The sequence below is a fragment of the Haliotis asinina genome, chromosome 1 (genome assembly GCF_037392515.1).
Source record: "Haliotis asinina isolate JCU_RB_2024 chromosome 1, JCU_Hal_asi_v2, whole genome shotgun sequence".
Taxonomy (NCBI): Eukaryota; Metazoa; Mollusca; class Gastropoda; order Lepetellida; family Haliotidae; genus Haliotis; species Haliotis asinina.
The window spans coordinates 99375620-99393649 of record NC_090280.1 but is presented as its reverse complement, the minus strand read 5'-3'; the positions used below and the strand labels follow the sequence as shown (position 1 = coordinate 99393649).

Below are 18030 nucleotides of genomic sequence, written 5' to 3'. Positions count from 1 at the left end.
AACAAATAGTCGAATTCACGCTATTTCAAATGACTCTCTAAATCGTAAGCACTAACGTCATTGGTCAGTTTTGAAGTGTCAGAGTATGCCCCCGGGATTCACCACTGGTTGAATGCAAAACCCAGACGGCTAAAGAGGCTTCTCCAACCCCAGACATCCGAGGAGGTCAGAAATGATGAGCAGATAGATTTACACGCATATGTGGCAGAGGGTGGCGAGGCTCAAACAGCTCAAGATTCTGAGTGTGAAAGCTGCTATGATAGTGATGGCAGCATCTCAGATGCAGACAATTATTATGTGGAGGATTCTTCCAGTGATGATGACTGAAGTCCTTATGATAATTCAGTGTTAAGATAATCATACCCCGCAACGCGTTTTGCGGGAGGTGTTAAAATGGACTCCGCCCGTGCGTCCGTGCACATTTTCCTTTTCCAGAGCAGATCTAAAACGCCGTTCAATATTTCTTTACCAAATTTGACACAAAGATTGGTCTGGTGGTGTGTTGGTGCCTATTGGTAGTTTTGGGAATTCTGAATATTTTTGGCGTTTCCCTGGCAACATGTTTGGCTTCAGCTGAATTTGGTGGTAGTGTTCCTTTCTGGAGCTTAAAAAACTTTTAATACTCTCTGTCCACTTTGCTACAAACACGCCAAAACATTTGACATTATCATAACTAGCAGACATATTCATGAGGAGTATTTTGCCATTGCGGTGGATGTTGATGACTTTGTCTTCTTGCTTGAAAATGCATGGGTATTCCTGGGGTGTGTCCAATCAGTGTCAGAGGCTCAGGGTTAATAGTCTGAAACAATTAATACGAGGGGATGTCAATAAGTTTTGAGCCTTGCATAGAAAAACACAAAATATTGATATGAACCACATTTATTTTTCAACATAGTCCCTTTGTGAGTCAAGACACTTTTTCCATCTTTTCTGCCAGGCGCTGATGCCATCTCTGCAGAAGGCGCCATTTTGGTCCTTAAACCAAGCCTCAGTAGCAGTAATAAGCTCATTATCATCCTGAAATCTACGACCACGCAAGTGTTTCTTGAGATTTGGGAACAGATGGTAATCACTTGGTGCCAGGCCTGGAGAGTAGGGGGGATGCGGCAAGATTTCGTACCCGCATTCCTGGACAGCAGCGGCTGCAACGCGAGAGGTGTGTACTGGAGAATTGTCTTGATGTAGAAGAATGCCACGTCTGATCTTACCCCGGCGCTTCTCCTTGATTGACTGCCGTACTTGCCTCAACAAGTTAGCGTAGTATTCCCCATTCATTGTTCTTCCTTTTGGTAAGTAATCTATGTGGATGATGCCTTTGCTATCCCAGAAGACTGTCGCCATTACCTTCTGCACTGATCTGGAGGCTTTGAACTTTTTGGTCCTGGGAGAAGTGACATTTTTCCATTCCATGGATTCTTGTTTGCTCTCAGGATCATAGTGGTGGATCCAGGTTTCATCACAGGTTACTAGCCTAAAGTGAAAATCTTCTGGATTCTTCTTGTATCTGGTTAGCATTGAGTTGCTTATGGTGACCCATGTTTGCTTCATTTCATCTGTAAGCATTCTTGGCACCCATCTTGCGCACACCTTAGACATGACGAGATGTTTCATGAAGAATTGTCTCGATAGATCCGTGTGAAATACCTGTGGTCTCCTCTAACTCGCGGAGTGTGATTCGACGATTTTCCAGCACAAGTCTATGCACTCTGTCAATGTTTTCCTGACTAGTGCTTGTTGTTGGGCGACCTGGACGGAGAGTCTTCAAGACTCTCTCTACCATGCTTAAATTCACTGACCCATCGTTTGATGGTAGCAGATGAAGGGGAAGACTTCCCATAAACTGCTGAAAGCCTTTCTTCAATGTTCTTCGCCGAGTTTCCTTCAAGAACTAAAAACTTAATTACTGATCTATACTCAATTTTATTCATTTTCACTGCCGTGAGGGGGATCTCTTTCTGTCAATGCGTGCTGTTCAATAACTTCTGAGAGTAGGATACCAAAACTTATTTCTCACATCAGCTACACCTCAAGGTTCAATGTCGTACCATAGGCTGTGACACCTGGGTATGAAAAATGCTCAAGGCTCAAAACTTATTGACATCCCCTCGTAAGTGAAATGAATACTCGAACTGTTAATGTTCTCATATGCACTGTTTTATAAATTATCATGAATTATGCGGCGTCAGTAAGGCGTCAGAAGAGCTAGTGACATTTTTGGGTCACCTTTAATAGCATATATATCTCTTAAAAATGTAAAGCATTTTGAATTCCCAAGATTGATGAACTGAAATGATGAAGCCAAGGTGGAAACAGATGATGAAAAGAAATTAAAATTAAACTAAGTGTGACAATTTATTCTATTCCTTTGGAAATGCTTCATCTGTATGGATAACTTTTCTCATATGCGCCGGCATTGACTAGTGGTGTGCTCGCAATATGGGATATCCCCTCCTTTTTAATGGTATATATACATTGAAAAAGGCATCGCAACACTCCATATTTATCATCAATATGTTACCAAAGAAAAGGAACTTATCGGAACCTCAATTTCACTTACAGTCTTGGTAAAGTGACCCTCTAGGTATGAATAAATGGCAAATCTGGATGCAAACGGAACTTTATTCGGAGAAGGAAACTTGGCAATACTGAGTCACCATGTTGTCGCATGATGTTGCAGTGCAGTCACTTTTAACATTCTGACAGTCAGTCCTCAAGAAACCGCACTGATATCAATAACCGAGCACAACGTCAATATCTGGTGTAATATCCGTCTCACTGTATCAGATGTTGAATTTGTGGTTGATTTATAGCATTCTGTTCGTGTTTGGGGAGTGAGTTTGACCTTTAACAATACTTCAACAATACTTTCGGGGTTCATCAGAAATATCTTCACAAAGTGTACCCATGTGGGGAATCGAACTCGGGTCTGTGGCGTGCCGGGCAAATGCTGTTATCACTAGGCTACCACATAGCCCCTATTCAACTTGAAGCTTTTGTTCCAAAAAATCAAGAGATTGTACTGGAGGACCTGGCCCGCGTATTATGCGACCCATAATGTCCGAAACATATTCTATGGGATTGAGATCTGGACTAATGGCGGTGCAAGGCTGCTCTCCACCTCTAAGAAATCACCAACGTTCATGATGTGTCCTAGCAAAATCTTACATGAAGACCGACCTTGTGGTCAGAGGATGGCCATCGAATGTGGTACAAGCCCCATCTAAACGATATATACCGTGATGTACCATTGTTAAGATTTTGTCAAATCGTCACAGGGTCAAGTATACAATAGCATGATAGGTAATGAACCCATACCAAACGGTACTTGCTCCGAGATAGCTCGTTGTGGATATGGAATGTTTCTGTGGTGCCGAACTCAGAATCTGGCATCAGTCTTGACCAGTGGGACATTCCCCATGGCGTCAAACTGCATAGACATCGAACTGGTTTATGGGGAATAACGGCTGACTGATAGGTCGTCTGACTCTTTTCACGGCTGATCGTAGACTATTTAGGGCCGTTCTGTTGTGCAATCGACGATGCTAAGGCACTTTGTTTTCACATACACCACTGGTATCAATCAAGTTTAAAATCAAAATAAAGAAGTGTAATTCTAAGATAGTGGCAGTTGACAGTAAGATTCATGTGTATAAAGAACGCAATTACTTTTCTTCCTTAAAGTAAGTAGAATAATTAGTTGCTGTTGAAAAATTGGTACACGATAATGCTGATCCATGTAATTTGGTAATGCTTTAAAATACTTAGAGCGCAAACCATGATAAAGTTTACATTCAAACAGGAAACGAAGTGAAATTCACTTTCCACAAAATGTTCTTTACAAATATTACAAAATGCCTCGGAACTCAGTCAAATGCCCTGGTATATTTACATATTGGAAATGCACAGATTGTTATTCTACGCCTCGCATGTTTAGATTTCAAAAAGTTAAATATGGCTCATGCAAAATATACTTTTGATACTGGAATAAACACCAATCGATGAACATTTGTGCATCTCTGAAAATATGACTTTCTTTTGATATTGGTCAACTCTTACAAGAACATCTTTCAAAAACTGTTCCTCTTTGCCAAAACCTTGAGCTTCCCACACAAAACACAAACCATAACTGAACAAAGGATTTCGGACAAAATGTACTACGTTTTCCTACCACCTTTATTGTGAAATATAATATAACGCTGCTTTGGATTTCTCTCTTTTGGTAAGTGTAAAGGATTGAACCAATACTTCATAACATGTATTAAAACATCAACATAAACATATTTTTTTTTGCTACAGAAAAAACAGCGGCATTAGATCATTTATAACTTACACCCAAATCATACTTACATAATTCAGTGTGAAACTGTTAAATAGCATGCCATTTCTCAAAACCCAAATAATTATAATACGTAGATACTTTAACTTATAATCACCAAAGTAATTTAATTTACCGCCATTTCTAAAGACTAACACTTCTGTTTTCTCAAAATTTACAAACCCCATTTTTTGCAATACTCTATTTAAAACATTGATCTTCCTCTGAATGCTTATGGCAGAGTCTGTAAACAAACATAAATCGGCTTAAAACATAAATTTGCTACAGTAGCAAATACAATTCCCAAAATTATGGATAAATAAATATGCCCCTGACACCACAAGTAATTATTTTCGAACACAACTGATTGACAGAAAACTAATATAATAATAGAGGGACTTAAAGCACAGCCTTGTCCAACTCCACTCAAGAATCAAAATACTTCGAAACGTTTAAATTATTTAACCTAACAGCAGCATTTGTCTTCGAATACATCTCTAATGATACTGAACATAAATCATGGACACCATTAGATAACAGAATAAACCACAGAAGATCTCTATTAAATGAATCGCGCGCCTTACAGAAATCATCAAATAAACAATAAAATCTACCTCCTGTTTTTGACAAATATTTCTGTACAACACCTTGAAGTGTAAAAATGTTATCGACCGTAGAATAGCCTTTACAGAAGCCTCCTTGACATTCAGGGGGACAGATCAAACACGTTAACAACCTCTTCCAAACGCCTGTTCAAAATGGAAGCTAAAACTGTGCCACAAATATTCATAAGAGAGACCGCGATAATATTTTACTTGATGAATGGCTCCTTTATTATGCCATGGAAATATAATACTAAGTGACCAGTGATCAGGAAATGTACTTGGCCTAAAAATGCCATAACACAAAGTACATAATTTCATTACCCTTAAACATCTCCGGTGGAATATTATCTGGACCAGGACTTTTATTAAGTCGTGAACTAAAAAGACCAAACTCCACCTGTTCAATACTTATGTCCCTGGCCACAATAGTATTTATTGCATCATCATTAGAGATTTCACAGACGGATTCTTGCACATCATGATTTACAATGAAACCCTTTGTAAATGAAAAATAGTCTTCATCAGTGTGATTATCTTGAATATTTAAAACATCTTTAAAATATTCAACTCATGACAAACTGTCAGTTGCTAATACAGATTTACATGAAGCGCTACTAAAATGTCTCACATGACACAGAAAGGTTTTAACCATTTTACCACAAGAAACATCTGTTTAGAGTTGGTTATTGACATTGTATGTTCCTCCTCCTTGCGACGACAAAGTCCTCGAATTTTGTTGAAAATCCTATGAAACCTCTGAAGGTAAGAAAAATCCAGGGACAGGTGAAATCTATCCAAAAGTTCATATTTATCATGTTTTAAATCTTCACAGTTTTGTTCAAGTGGTTGCTATTTATGATTATCCCTTCAAACAACGTTCGAGCTCATTCCACAAGAAAATGTTCTTGCACCTAGAGATAGGTTATCCAAGTTTGCTTTTAAGACAGTGTCAAACTTACATTTCTTAATCGCAGTTGCGTTATAGGGTTCCGAATTGAGAGATCCCTGAGAGAAACACTTTAGCTGACAAGCGATAGGCAAATGATCAGATTCTATTGACCAACACGCTCTAAAATTGAGTTGAATACATTGTCAACTAGACCATGACCTTTGTGTGCAAATATATCTATATGATTCATGTGGATTACTCCTTGACATGCCATTGAGGATGTGTTTTCCATAACGGCAACATAGATTAATGTCATTGCCATAGTTATTTACCTCGAAGTCTCGTGAAGATTGTAGGGTATCGAATGTATCAATGATGTCATTAACAATATCTAATTCTGGACTAAGGTCTGCTTTATCAGGAATGGTATAATCTGGCAGGCAACCTGTCCTGACATTAAGGTAGCCACAAATGATATGTGTAATAATAATGACATTTCAGATCAAAGACAGCGCTGTCGAGGTATTCAACACCCTACTTATTTCTAGTGTCAGTCACAACTGAGGAGGCCTCGGGAATATAAACAAATCCCAGATTTCAGACAGATGACGTCTTTGTCCAGACAGAAAAATATAGTCACCTAATGTTGTTATAGTCTTCTTCAGATCTTCATACATACAATCCTTCATCATAAGGACTCCACGTCTATTGTTGTAATCCCTCACGTTGTACTCATTACTGTAATTTGGAAAATTATTCTATACGAAGTCCTTGTTTACACTGCTTCAAATCTCTAGAAATCCAGTAATATCAAATTGTGAACAGTGTTGAACAAGGTCAGACTTGGACAGTTTAGACTGTAGTCCCTGCGTGGTCCACGTGGGAAGGGAGATAACTTCAGCACGGTGAGCCCGGCCCCTGTCAAGGCAAAAATCTCTGAGAAGGTTCATGTCCACGTTAGTAGTTGTCAAGTGACGCCGACCTGAACATACGTGGCCGACCTGAACCATGGCGGTTTTCTCGGGCAATCCAACATGATTCCAACATGTTTAGAGACTGCTTGTTGTATTAAGGTGTGGTATATCCCAACATAATCGTCCCTTTTGTGTTTGGTGAGAATGATTTGTCAGGAACATTCCAGTCTCATTCCTAGACTAACCGAATGGCCTCCATACAAACTACGGAAAGGCTCAATGCAGTCAGAAACACAGCATCTCAATCCGTGACCAGCCTAATATCGACTTGCAATTTACCGACAGGGCCGACGGTGACAAATGAGCATTCCAGTTTAGAGACTTGCGTCCTGTGGATGTCAGGCAAGTTCTGCGGGAGTTATGACTTCATCTTAACATGATATATACCCTGGAAAACATTCGTAGCTCTACGAACCTCTTAAGCCCATTCTTAACACATTGGCAACGATCAAAGTTAAGAATTGCTAGGGCTACGAACGTTTCTAGAATTAGGGCCTTTTGATTCTTATGAGCTTAGGGCTACGAACGTTTCTAGAATTAGGGCCTTATGACTCTTATGAGCTTGTCGTTCATTGTTTGCTTGCTTGTTTGTCTGAGTGCGTGCCAGGCCGTACGTTCCTGGTCTCACGGTAGCCGTAAGTGGTGTACAGTTTGTATATCTGTTTTGATGTCATTGTGATATATGTCTACAAGGTGTAACACCTATCAGCATCTGTCAGTGAAGTAAAATGAACACATTTGCTCGTGTTTTCTGGAATTTCGCTACTTTTCCAAAATTAGCAATTGAAATGACAATTACTGAGTGTGTGTTTAAGTTTGCTTGTGTTTAAAAAATAACGATTAAAATGACAAGTACTTGCAGGTAGCAAGCTAATGTTTGAAACTACATTTGGGCTTACTTTTGGCCTTCCTTAATTTGGCCACCTCGGTAATAAATAGAATATTATAGTTGTGCCATGGGTACGACAGGCATAGTTAAATATCGGCATATCCCTCCCTTTGGTATGTCTGACCAAACCAACACGTTGATGCTTCTTTTATATGACGTAGAACTGCAATGTTCTATTCGCCTGTCGTTCTGTTTAGTGATTAATGAATACTTCTGAAAAAAATTGAAAGTATGAAAATACATTTTCAAGTTTATTTAAGACATATTCCGATTCGAACACTCTTTTACAGGCGTACTGTTTATCACACACAGAAAGTGCAAGCAAATCGTAGTTACCTCCCCTAGAAGCCCAACCGGAAGTAAACTTAAAATCATCAACAGTGTCAAAAGATACTTGACTTGACTGTCATGTAAGTATATTCAAACAACAAACAGGTCAGTCCAATTTCGTTTAACCTTTCAACAAAATTTCTGGAAACACATCTCTCACTTAACCCCGGGTAATCAATGCATATATACGGTCCAATGGTTGTCTAGCCCTGTGATTAACAGACTAAGGTGACTCACGTTGTGTCGAAATATCATATTCATAATCTGTCAGACAGTGTCAGCATTTGTGGGCTGTTTTCCTTTCCTCCTGATATTGTGAGATCAAGGTATTGATCTTTTCTTGGGCACGGTTTAGGATATGTAGCCGTGCAGTTGTAGATGTGTTACGTCCGGAACAAGCTCAGTTTGAATCTAGGTGTGTTGTTTGTTGTTTTGTTGTTTGTTTATTTAACACTGCTCTCCCATCTGGATATGTAACCAAAATTGTCAGGGGTATATAAGATAGGAAATGTTCTACGTATCCTGATGTCTCGATTATCATAGGAATAGTTGTAGAACATGCCATTAAGTTATTAAACGCATCTTTATCCTAAACACAAGCCATCACTATCCATGTTGTAGGATAAAATACCCTGCCGTCCACAACCTGTGATCAAACGTTATATCATAGAGGTTTTAAAGGGGCACTGATGCGGAGCGAATAATGTTTCTCGCCAACGGTCTAATTACGGAACCAAACTGCAAATTGGTCAGCGCCCACTCCTTCGACCGTGACGGTCAAAGCAACTGGGCTCCTGTCCATATTAGCAGAGTTTCTTCACCCATAAGAGTCAGGAGGCCGGATGCCCATCATATGCCATTATTTAAAAATATCCATGGTATTCCTTGTCTGATCGTAACAAAATATCCCAGCAGTGTAGTTTTTTCGGATGCTTGGATGGTATAGTTACTCAATTTGATCCTATTTCTGTGTTTTTAACCTCGATATTTAATCATGTTACATGAAAATATGATGCTTGGATGGTATAGTTACTCAATTTGATACTATTTCTCTGTTTTTAACCTCGATATTTAATCATGTTACATGAAAATATGATGTCTACAGGCACGTAGCAAGCCATTTGTTTCACTCTGGAAGATTGCAAAGCTTTATATTTAGGTAATTTTGAGTGTTGGTTCAGCTGTGATAGCAAATATCATACGTAAATTTGGGTAGCTATGGTAGCTACAATGGTTTATTATTTAGGATAATAAGAACACACAGTTGATTTATTTGAATTCGTAAACAATAAACGATGACTTTGCCTTTGGTAGAGAAATCTGAAAATTTTCTTACGTAAAAAAACCCCCCTTATTTCACCTATTTACCCAAGTACATAGCAAATGCCTGTATGTATTCCTTATGTATCGAAATTCCGTTGGTATCCTCAAAACAGTTTCGGCCCATAAGTGTTTTCAGGCTGCATGAGACACAGAGATTACATCTTCCTTGCTGTAACTCGCCTTTGATGGTGTAGTATCACCACTTCAGTTACTCAACAAAGGTTCCCATTTGGCATTTCTCCTGTCTGGAGTAAATACTCAACATCATAAATTAAGGTCTGTAGCAGCAAATGTATTGCATGTTATGTAATATGTGCATGTAAGTGATGCAAGAGGGTTTATGAGCTGAGTTACAAAAACAAACATCGATCAAAGGATTAACCGATAACACACTGATTTATTAATTACTTTTGTCAAAAGGCAGTGTGTGTAGATGACTACACCCTGTCGTAAAGTGCGATTGTAAAAACAACATCCTCCCTTCAAAGAATTAACCACCCTTGCGTTGATTGATTGATTGCTCATTATTGGTTAACTAAATTACTTAGAATAGCGGACATCATACAATTAGTTGCCAGGTGTGCTATCTTCGGTGACCAATGAGAGGTTTATCAGGTTTTCACCAACGAAAGACGTGAAACGATGTGTTACTTTTTCGTAAATTAGACAGTTGTAAGACACACGACACAAAACAGGATTATTTACCAGCTGCAGATGAATGGAATACGATTTCTTTTATGTGGATATTGATGGATACATTCCTGAACAAGGTAGTAGCCTGACATTGTTGCTATAACATTAGTCTGTTTTACATTCATTATTTGCATTTTGTTTTAATTTATTTGTTGTAGCATTCAGCAGAATCGATATGACAGAAAACACACACTAGATCGCGTATGTGTGTGAAATAGGATCCACATTGGCAGTCTATACATTGTATAAATGTTGCTGTTATCTTAGAAATTTACTATGAGTATAAGCAGAGCGTGTGTTCTTTTATTAATGTTCAAAATCATATAAATATGACAGTAAACTAATTAGGGTTATGAGACAAAATATAGAGACGTACATTGGCTTCGGTATTTTTCCGTCCTAATAGTTTTTTACCATTTCTACTACTGGCAGATGATTAACCTTCAAATTGTTACATTTGTTTTCATAATACATTTGTAATGAAGTAAAAATGCCTTCACCTCAGTTGATCTGTCTATAATTAAACTATCAGTTGCGCATACGGACTGCGCAGCAGACGTCACGAACCAGTCACAAATTCTGGGATATCATCCGGGTACTCAGTGGAGAAAAACAATAACAAAAGTTTACACCAGTCCATGGAAATTGCTCCGCATCAGTGCCCCTTTAAGGTATGCCACCTTTGCATCACATACACATTATTAATTTTTTAAATTTAGATGATGGCTTTCAGTATAAAGCTGCTGTTTAGAAGTGGGTGAGAAGTTTCTAATAGCATTGTTTATTCACTGATTTGACCTATTTTAGGCTGATTTGGTCTCCTTGAGTTCTGTTGTGGCTTCAGGTTTGTGTGAATGTGAGCTGTAGCAACATGTACAACGTATACACCTCCTCCCAGTCTCCGTCACACCAAACTCAAGCAGAAGAGCAGGCTCTGGCCCTGCTGCAACACCTGGACAAAAGTGAACTGGAGAGATTACTTGAAGATTCAGCCAAGTTGGATGACCTTGTGAAGGATGCACATCGGGTATATATAACTTTTACAGTGCAGTGATGGACATGATGCATTGCCCACTGACACACAATGAATCAGTTTACAGAAAATACTAAATTCAAATTTCTAAAAGAAATATGCACATAGGTGAAATATGCTGTTAAAAGTCATGAAATTTGGAAGGTCAAAATTTGAGTTTATGTGTGACATGCAGAATTCCCCTGTGTGTGTTCTGGCAGTCTGCCTCTCAGGCAGTCACTTGTTGTATGCATCGCTTCTGTCCTCTACTGACACTGTTCACTCATGTGTTTGAATGTCACTTGTTTCCATACATGTTACATTCTATACCACTCAAAGGCAAGGGTCAGTGTCATTACCTATGTGTTAATTTAAAAGATTTCTTGATACAGATACTATTGGACCAAATCATAAGAAGTGTTTGACCTCACATAATTTCCAACCTCATCATGTTCATTGCTGACTAAAGCTATTCTTACTGTTAATAACCATGGAAACGGAGATGATCATCTTTATCAAACACTTCAGTGTTACTGATTGTAATTAAAATTGAAACTAATTTTGTAGACGGGAAAGATGAAAATTGTATTACTTAATGTGTAATGATGGTTGCAGCTTGTTTCATGATACAGCAAATAAACTGAAACTTGAAATACAAAACCACAATGGCTGTTAGCATGTGTTTAGTTTTTCAGTTATTCATTTTGGATCCCATACTGTTTCAAACACCACTTGTTGTCTGTCATATACTAGTTGTATGTAAAAACATGGATTGAATAGATATATGCACCATGATGACACTTTCTTTGTTTCAATTAAATTTGTTATTAAAAATCTTGTCTGCCATTTTATCCTTAAGTGTTCACACTAGCATATTATTAGAAATGCAGACTTTTATGAGGGTGTTGCAGTCCAGTACACCCTTTCAAAACAGAGTGTAATAAATTTGTTACCCTTACAATCTCTTTATTTAGCATATCTTCAAGAACGAACATTCAACAGAAAATAACAGAAGGGAGATAACTTGTGATGGCTTAGTTTATGGTAGAAATGATAGAATTTGAAGATTTTGTTAAGTGACAAGTGAAATGTACAAAAAACTTTATTTGATATATATTTTTATTCACCCAAACAAATAAGAAGTTACTGCAACAATTGTTTTAGTCTGTTTATACTCATAACTGTATGTGCCACCTCTAAAATATCAAAGCAGTCTGTTGTTTGACAGCTGCATTCCACCTAATGTCAAGGTCATTTGTATAACCAGTGTAGTGTATCACACGACGGATTTGAGGGAGTGTGCGGTTCATACACCAAGGCACATTCGTAAAGATAGTTCATATGCTTTTGACCACTCAGAATTCAACAGCTTATTTTAAGGGTATTAAAATTGCACGTCTGCCAAAACAATATGTGTATTTATAATTAAACCATGTGTGGGTTTTTTAGACAACAGTAATTGACATGTATTGTTTAGTTCCCTGTTTGTATTTTCTCCAAACTCTGCCCACCATTTGAGATCCCCTATATCTGCCTGCTGAGTTAGCATGCACCTGCAGCAACCTGTGCTGATTGTCCAAAGAGACTGAATATAGCGAGGAGACTGCGGAGAAGCATGTACAATAAACCCCTCCCTCTCTTTCTCTCCTCTCTCTCTTTTCCCGCGCAGGCACAAACACACACACACACATCATCAACCCCCTTGCCATATGTTGTGAATGGGCCCTAAGGCTTGTGATTGGCAAAGGGAAACTGATCTCAATTAATGGTTAAAATGTTTATTGTTGAAAGTCCTTGTATGGCAAATATTTGTACAGATTTGCTCACCTGGGTGTCTGTGTTGTTTCAGCCTTCTGTGAATGAGAAGGACACACTGCTGACCAGCAACAAGAGTCTGGCTGAGTTCAACCTGTCTCTACAGCCCCGATTGGATGACCTCAAACGGCAGGTTGCTACAGGTTACGAGGAAATAAACACCATAAAGACAACTCTGGGCAAGGACAAGGCTCAATTAGGTCAGATAAAACATTTTACAAATGAATTTGAAATTTTACAAAGAACTGCTGTTCTTTGTTTGATGTGTTGAATCATGCTAATTATGATTGCAGTGTCTGGCATTATCCTAATCACACCTTGTTGTCTTTGGCTGGCGACCCATGCTTGTCTTACAAAACATTGTTCATCCATAAACTTTTTCATACCCTCTTGGTTTTCATCAAAGTGGTAAGCATGCAGGATGAGCTCTTCCTGATATAGGACATGCATGATGTTTGGTCACCATCCTTGTCATGTAGATGGAGCATCACTCAGTGCAGCATTGCACTGGGATGTTGTAGTATAGTTACTTTTCAGTCATACTTGCTCAAATAATATTAGGTTAGTTTGTTTGCTACAAAGTCTTTTTATCCCCCATTTCAGATATGTTGGTAGGAGAGCAGTCCCTCGACACAATGTTGGCGTTGTTGCAGACTGAAGCTGCCAAATCGGAGGAAGAGTCTGAGGTCAGCCATCAAATTTATAGTTGTATCTTATTTCTTATTGAAACTGTGCCATTTTCGATTGTATCATACATATATTTTTTGTGACCTGGAAAATTCATATTACAGACTGTAGAAATACGGACACATCAGTGGGCCACACAGCCATTTTTGCTTTAGGCTGGACGGAATTATCTCCCCTGTATTTCAATCTCCCAGGCCTGTTAAGAGTGTGATGTTTTGGCATTGGTTCGAACACTGTTTTCAAGCAAGTGCTCAATGCCATGGAAAAGTTCACCATCCATAGAACTTGATATTTTTCAACATACAGATTGTGAATTGCACTGAGTGCTTGATAACAGTGTTAGCACCTATGCCGAAGTGTCACACATGATGGAATGAAGAAGTTGACTATCCCTAGATAAAAACCAGTTTTCCTTCATCTCCACAACTTCTAAAATGTCTCTTAAAGAACATAGCATTGTATATTTGCATTCATATTTCCTTGATTTTACATTTTCAAGTGGAAATCAGAAAGGACTGAGCTCACTCATATTGAAAATTCTGCCAGAATAGTACATTTACCTGTTTGCCATGTTTGTAGGCATTCTGACATCTCAACACAGATACTGTATATTGCAGACTTAAATGAGACAACTCTGAGAGTTGTTGGAATCTGGGAATGGGAGTATTTAATGCTTGTAACTGTGTTTCAGAAAATGGCCGAAGATTTCTGTGACAACAAGATCTCAGTAGAGGACTTCGTGACCCAATACATCACCCAGAGAACTGTAGCTCACACACGGAAAGTCAAAGTAGACAAAATGACCGAACTTTTGCGTAACCTGCATGCAGAGAACCACCCAACACTGCACAGACAACAGAATGTGTCAATGAATGCATCCTGGCATGGCTCTCAGCCACCAGGGGGCACCGTTAGCAGTCCAGCACCTTACCCCACTAACGGCTCATTTAGGATGCCACAACCTGGGTACTACAACCGTTGACGTCTTTTCTGATCTGGTGGGGAAATATTGGTGTTGATAAGTGCCTGATGGCAAGACTGTATAAGAATAGAGATTACAAGAATTGTGGGGTTTGTTTGAACTTCAGGGCACACATGCTCTAAGTGTTGCCATGGTAACAATAACATTCATGCTTTGTTGAAAATTGTTAGTTGTGAATGAGCATCAGCAAGCCTTTAGGCATGGTAAAATGAAGCAAAGTACAAAGTGTGTGATGTTTTTGCCCAATTTCAGTTGGTACGAAGCACTAAATATAGAAATACATATAACTTTGTTTTTCTTAAATTGGTGTGATGGGTTTCTTTTTAAAACTGTAGTTGTGCCTCAACATTTTGCCTCAAAGCAATATGTGTGCATTAAAGGTTCAGTATGTGCTGGGATACATGAAAATCTGACCAATGTTAGTGACTATGTGAGTTATTATTTATCATCACATTGGGATATTTCAGCCATATTGTGATGTTGACCAATATCTTTGATATCAATATCCCAGCCGACCCATATTTAGTAATTTTCATTCATGTCTTGGTTATTGCTTTTTTTTTTAAAACAAAGTTAATTTCACTTGCTTTTTTCCATGTACATATGCATGGCACACCAGGATGCATCTGAGTTTAAATGTTGCAGCTGTCCTGGTTTTCATCTTTGGATGTTGCTCTGTCAGGTTTAAAGAAACTTTAATTTTCAGAATTTCTTTGATTTTCTCAAACCCTTTGATATATTGAAGTTTTGTTGATTGCTCAATGCATGGTTTTATTTGCAGTGTAGGTCAACTTACAACACAATGCCCAAGTCATATTCTCGTACATTTTGTCCAAAACTATAAGTAAATTGGGGTAGTGGGGTAGCCTAGAGGTAAAAGTGTTCACCCATCGCACAAACAGCCCATGTTCAATTTTCCACATGGGTAGAATGTGTCAAGCCCATTTCTAGTTTCCCCCGCTGTGATGTTGACGGAATTTTGCTAAAAGTGGCATAAAACCATACTCACTGACTGTAAGTAAGTACTTGGATTGCTCTGAGAGACATGTCTGAGGTTATGAATGGAATGATGTTTAAAACAGTTTAAAGCAACTTTAAACAAGCAACATAGTTATGAGGTATAACATCTGTAATGACCTTGATATACAGTGTCATTCTTATGACATCAATAGTAACCTAGACAGTTTGACAGTGTATGCCTGTATTACATCAGTGGCGATCAGCATGCATTATGATATATTTTCTGAAGTGGGTTTGTAAATTGCACAGCCTGATCCTATCCTGCTGGGTTGAGAAATACGCAGATCTGATGAACTTTCTTCCAGTATGTAAGAGCTGCTTTAGTGAAAGTGCTGTAGTTGAGCCCAGCATTAGTTAATGCTGAGTCAGGGGTTCAGACTCTGTATGTCTGGTACTATGGTTACTTTAGCTCATAAGATATGTGTATTCACATGCCTTGTTCTCCATCATGTAAGATCACAATGGTTTGTCAATATCTGCATTAACTCAGACCATATGCAGACAATGTGCAAAATGGTTTCCAAATTTTGCTAGCCAGATGAGCTAGCTATGCCTCAAAGTTAATTTACTAGTCCAAAAATTGAACATAGACAGGGATTTGATAACTAAGCTACTAATATGATGAACTTTTTATCAGACTATAATCTTACTTGACTTAATAGTGTGTTATGACTTACCGAGTCGGAAACAGTGATATATTTACAAAATGACCCCAAGAAAATTCACAAGCCAGTTGGGCCAGTGACTGTGGAGATTTACCCAGCCTGGCTGGATTTTTACTTGCCACGGGTTAGCGGGCCAGTGAATATTTGGCACGCTGTATATGGAAATGGATATTGGTGTATCATTATATGGTCTTAGTTTATCCTTGGTAACTGATGCTGATAGACTATTGTATCCATACTGTCAATTTAACAGGAAAGAATAATATTTTCTCAAGGAAAGAATTTATTGAAAAAAATATATAAGAAAAACACCTTAAAGATGATTTGACATTTTTGGGTTCCAGGCCCGCCAAGGTTTAGATAGTTGGTGGTGGTCATTTCGTCTGGAGCATAGGTGCTTTGAGTTTAGAGTCATGTTCCCGTCACCAGTGTTTTTCGGGTTTTTTTTCTAAAAAAAGTTCATTAGTTTGTATTTCTAGTAGATTAAGTGCAACTGGTTCGAGAGCAATGTAATTGAGACATTATCTGCTTAATGGTTCACACATCTGTCATCTCAAACCAACGTGATGAGATGCAAAATACGTCAGACAATCGTCCCAGTTAAATAAAATAGCAGTACCAAAGACATATACAAAAACATGTCACTACTTGGGGTAAGAGGGAGATTTTCAAAGATTGTTGATACAGAAGCTTTCACGCTGGTGCTGTGTTTCAGTGACAGAAAAATACTTTTATATCTAAATTTATACATGCCTGTGTAAATTTCTTGGAATTAGAAGACAATGTGAGTGAAAAACTCCACATATATGTTGAAGGGAAAGACCTTGAGCAATATGTCTGGTAGACCCCGAGTACCAGTCATCTGCATCTAGGCTGATGTTGAAGGATGACGAACAGCATCAGATCATGTTGATGAAGATATGCCTTATTTCACCTAATTTTACCCAGTTTATATCCTTTTTGATTTGTATTATTTCTGGAGTTCTATTTTTTTTCCAATTATACAGGTTCCGTGGTATATAGGCTAGCGAAACAGTCTCTGTAACTTGTTTACTGTTTTGATGATCTTGTACAATTGTGAGGATAATGGAAAGACATTTTTTGATACAAATAATTTTATTGTAGCAAATATGTTTTGATTATTACTTTAATTTGAAAGTGTATGAGATGTTTTTAACTGTTTATTCCCTATTTATGATAAAAAGCATGAAATGTTGATTTCCATATTTGGTTTAATAATACTCTTAACTATATAGTATTAGTAATAGCATATGTAGATGCCATTTACATATCAATAGAATTGTGTGATACATTCTCTTGATCTGAGATTGTAATTTCAAGTTCCTTTTAATGTGTATTTAATGACAATTCAATATATTGATGTTAATAATCACATTAGTGATATCATTGAAGTACATAAGTACATTTAATTTGTTAAATTAAGTCATAAGAAACAATGTTAAGTTTCCGATTTAAAAGATCACTTTTCCATATAGGCGATTCCATCTATTTTTAATAAACTGCATCAGTTCATATTGTCAGATGTATGATATCAGTTATTGAAACATTGATATCATGAAGAGGGAATAAGGGGTAAAACATTGTGTAGTGTGAGCCAGGATACACCCTTCTGACAGAACCACGGACCCTGACACGTCCATGTTTGGTGATTATGTATCATGTCTTTGTGAATAAATTATTTTTAAAACCGAGTAGAATTTCTTCTATACTATTTGATATATTTGCGTGGGTGTGAGTGTATTTTGGCATCATGACCACGGTGGTATGATGTCAAAAAGTGGCAAAATATCGAAAATACGTCTTTTAG

At 38.0% G+C, this 18030-nt stretch overlaps 1 protein-coding gene across 2 annotated transcripts; it reads left to right on the top strand.

Annotated features, from left to right (window-relative positions):
• The first annotated feature begins 8009 nt into the window (after positions 1 to 8009).
• LOC137256288 (vacuolar protein sorting-associated protein 37B-like) lies at positions 8010 to 17914 on the top strand. Of its 2 annotated transcripts, none has more exons than XM_067794036.1 (5): positions 8010 to 8085; positions 10866 to 11048; positions 12883 to 13048; positions 13452 to 13534; positions 14227 to 17914. In XM_067794036.1, exons 2-5 carry the CDS (start codon positions 10893 to 10895, stop codon positions 14515 to 14517), a joined length of 696 nt encoding a protein of 231 aa, XP_067650137.1. In that variant the 5' UTR covers positions 8010 to 8085; positions 10866 to 10892; the 3' UTR covers positions 14518 to 17914. The 2 variants fall into 2 exon arrangements, with proteins under 2 accessions (XP_067650137.1, XP_067650145.1); XM_067794044.1 differs by having other exon boundaries at positions 8029 to 8110.
• The last annotated feature ends 116 nt before the right edge of the window (positions 17915 to 18030 follow it).

Bases quoted from the DNA above. Each gene is read 5' to 3' on its own strand.
- LOC137256288 (XM_067794036.1), top strand. From the start codon at position 10,893: ATGTACAACGTATACACCTCCTCCCAGTCTCCGTCACACCAAACTCAA. The intron at 11,049-12,882 runs GTATATATAACT...GTGTTGTTTCAG, and splicing joins TTGTGAAGGATGCACATCGG to CCTTCTGTGAATGAGAAGGA. The intron at 13,049-13,451 runs GTCAGATAAAAC...CCCCCATTTCAG, and splicing joins CAAGGACAAGGCTCAATTAG to ATATGTTGGTAGGAGAGCAG.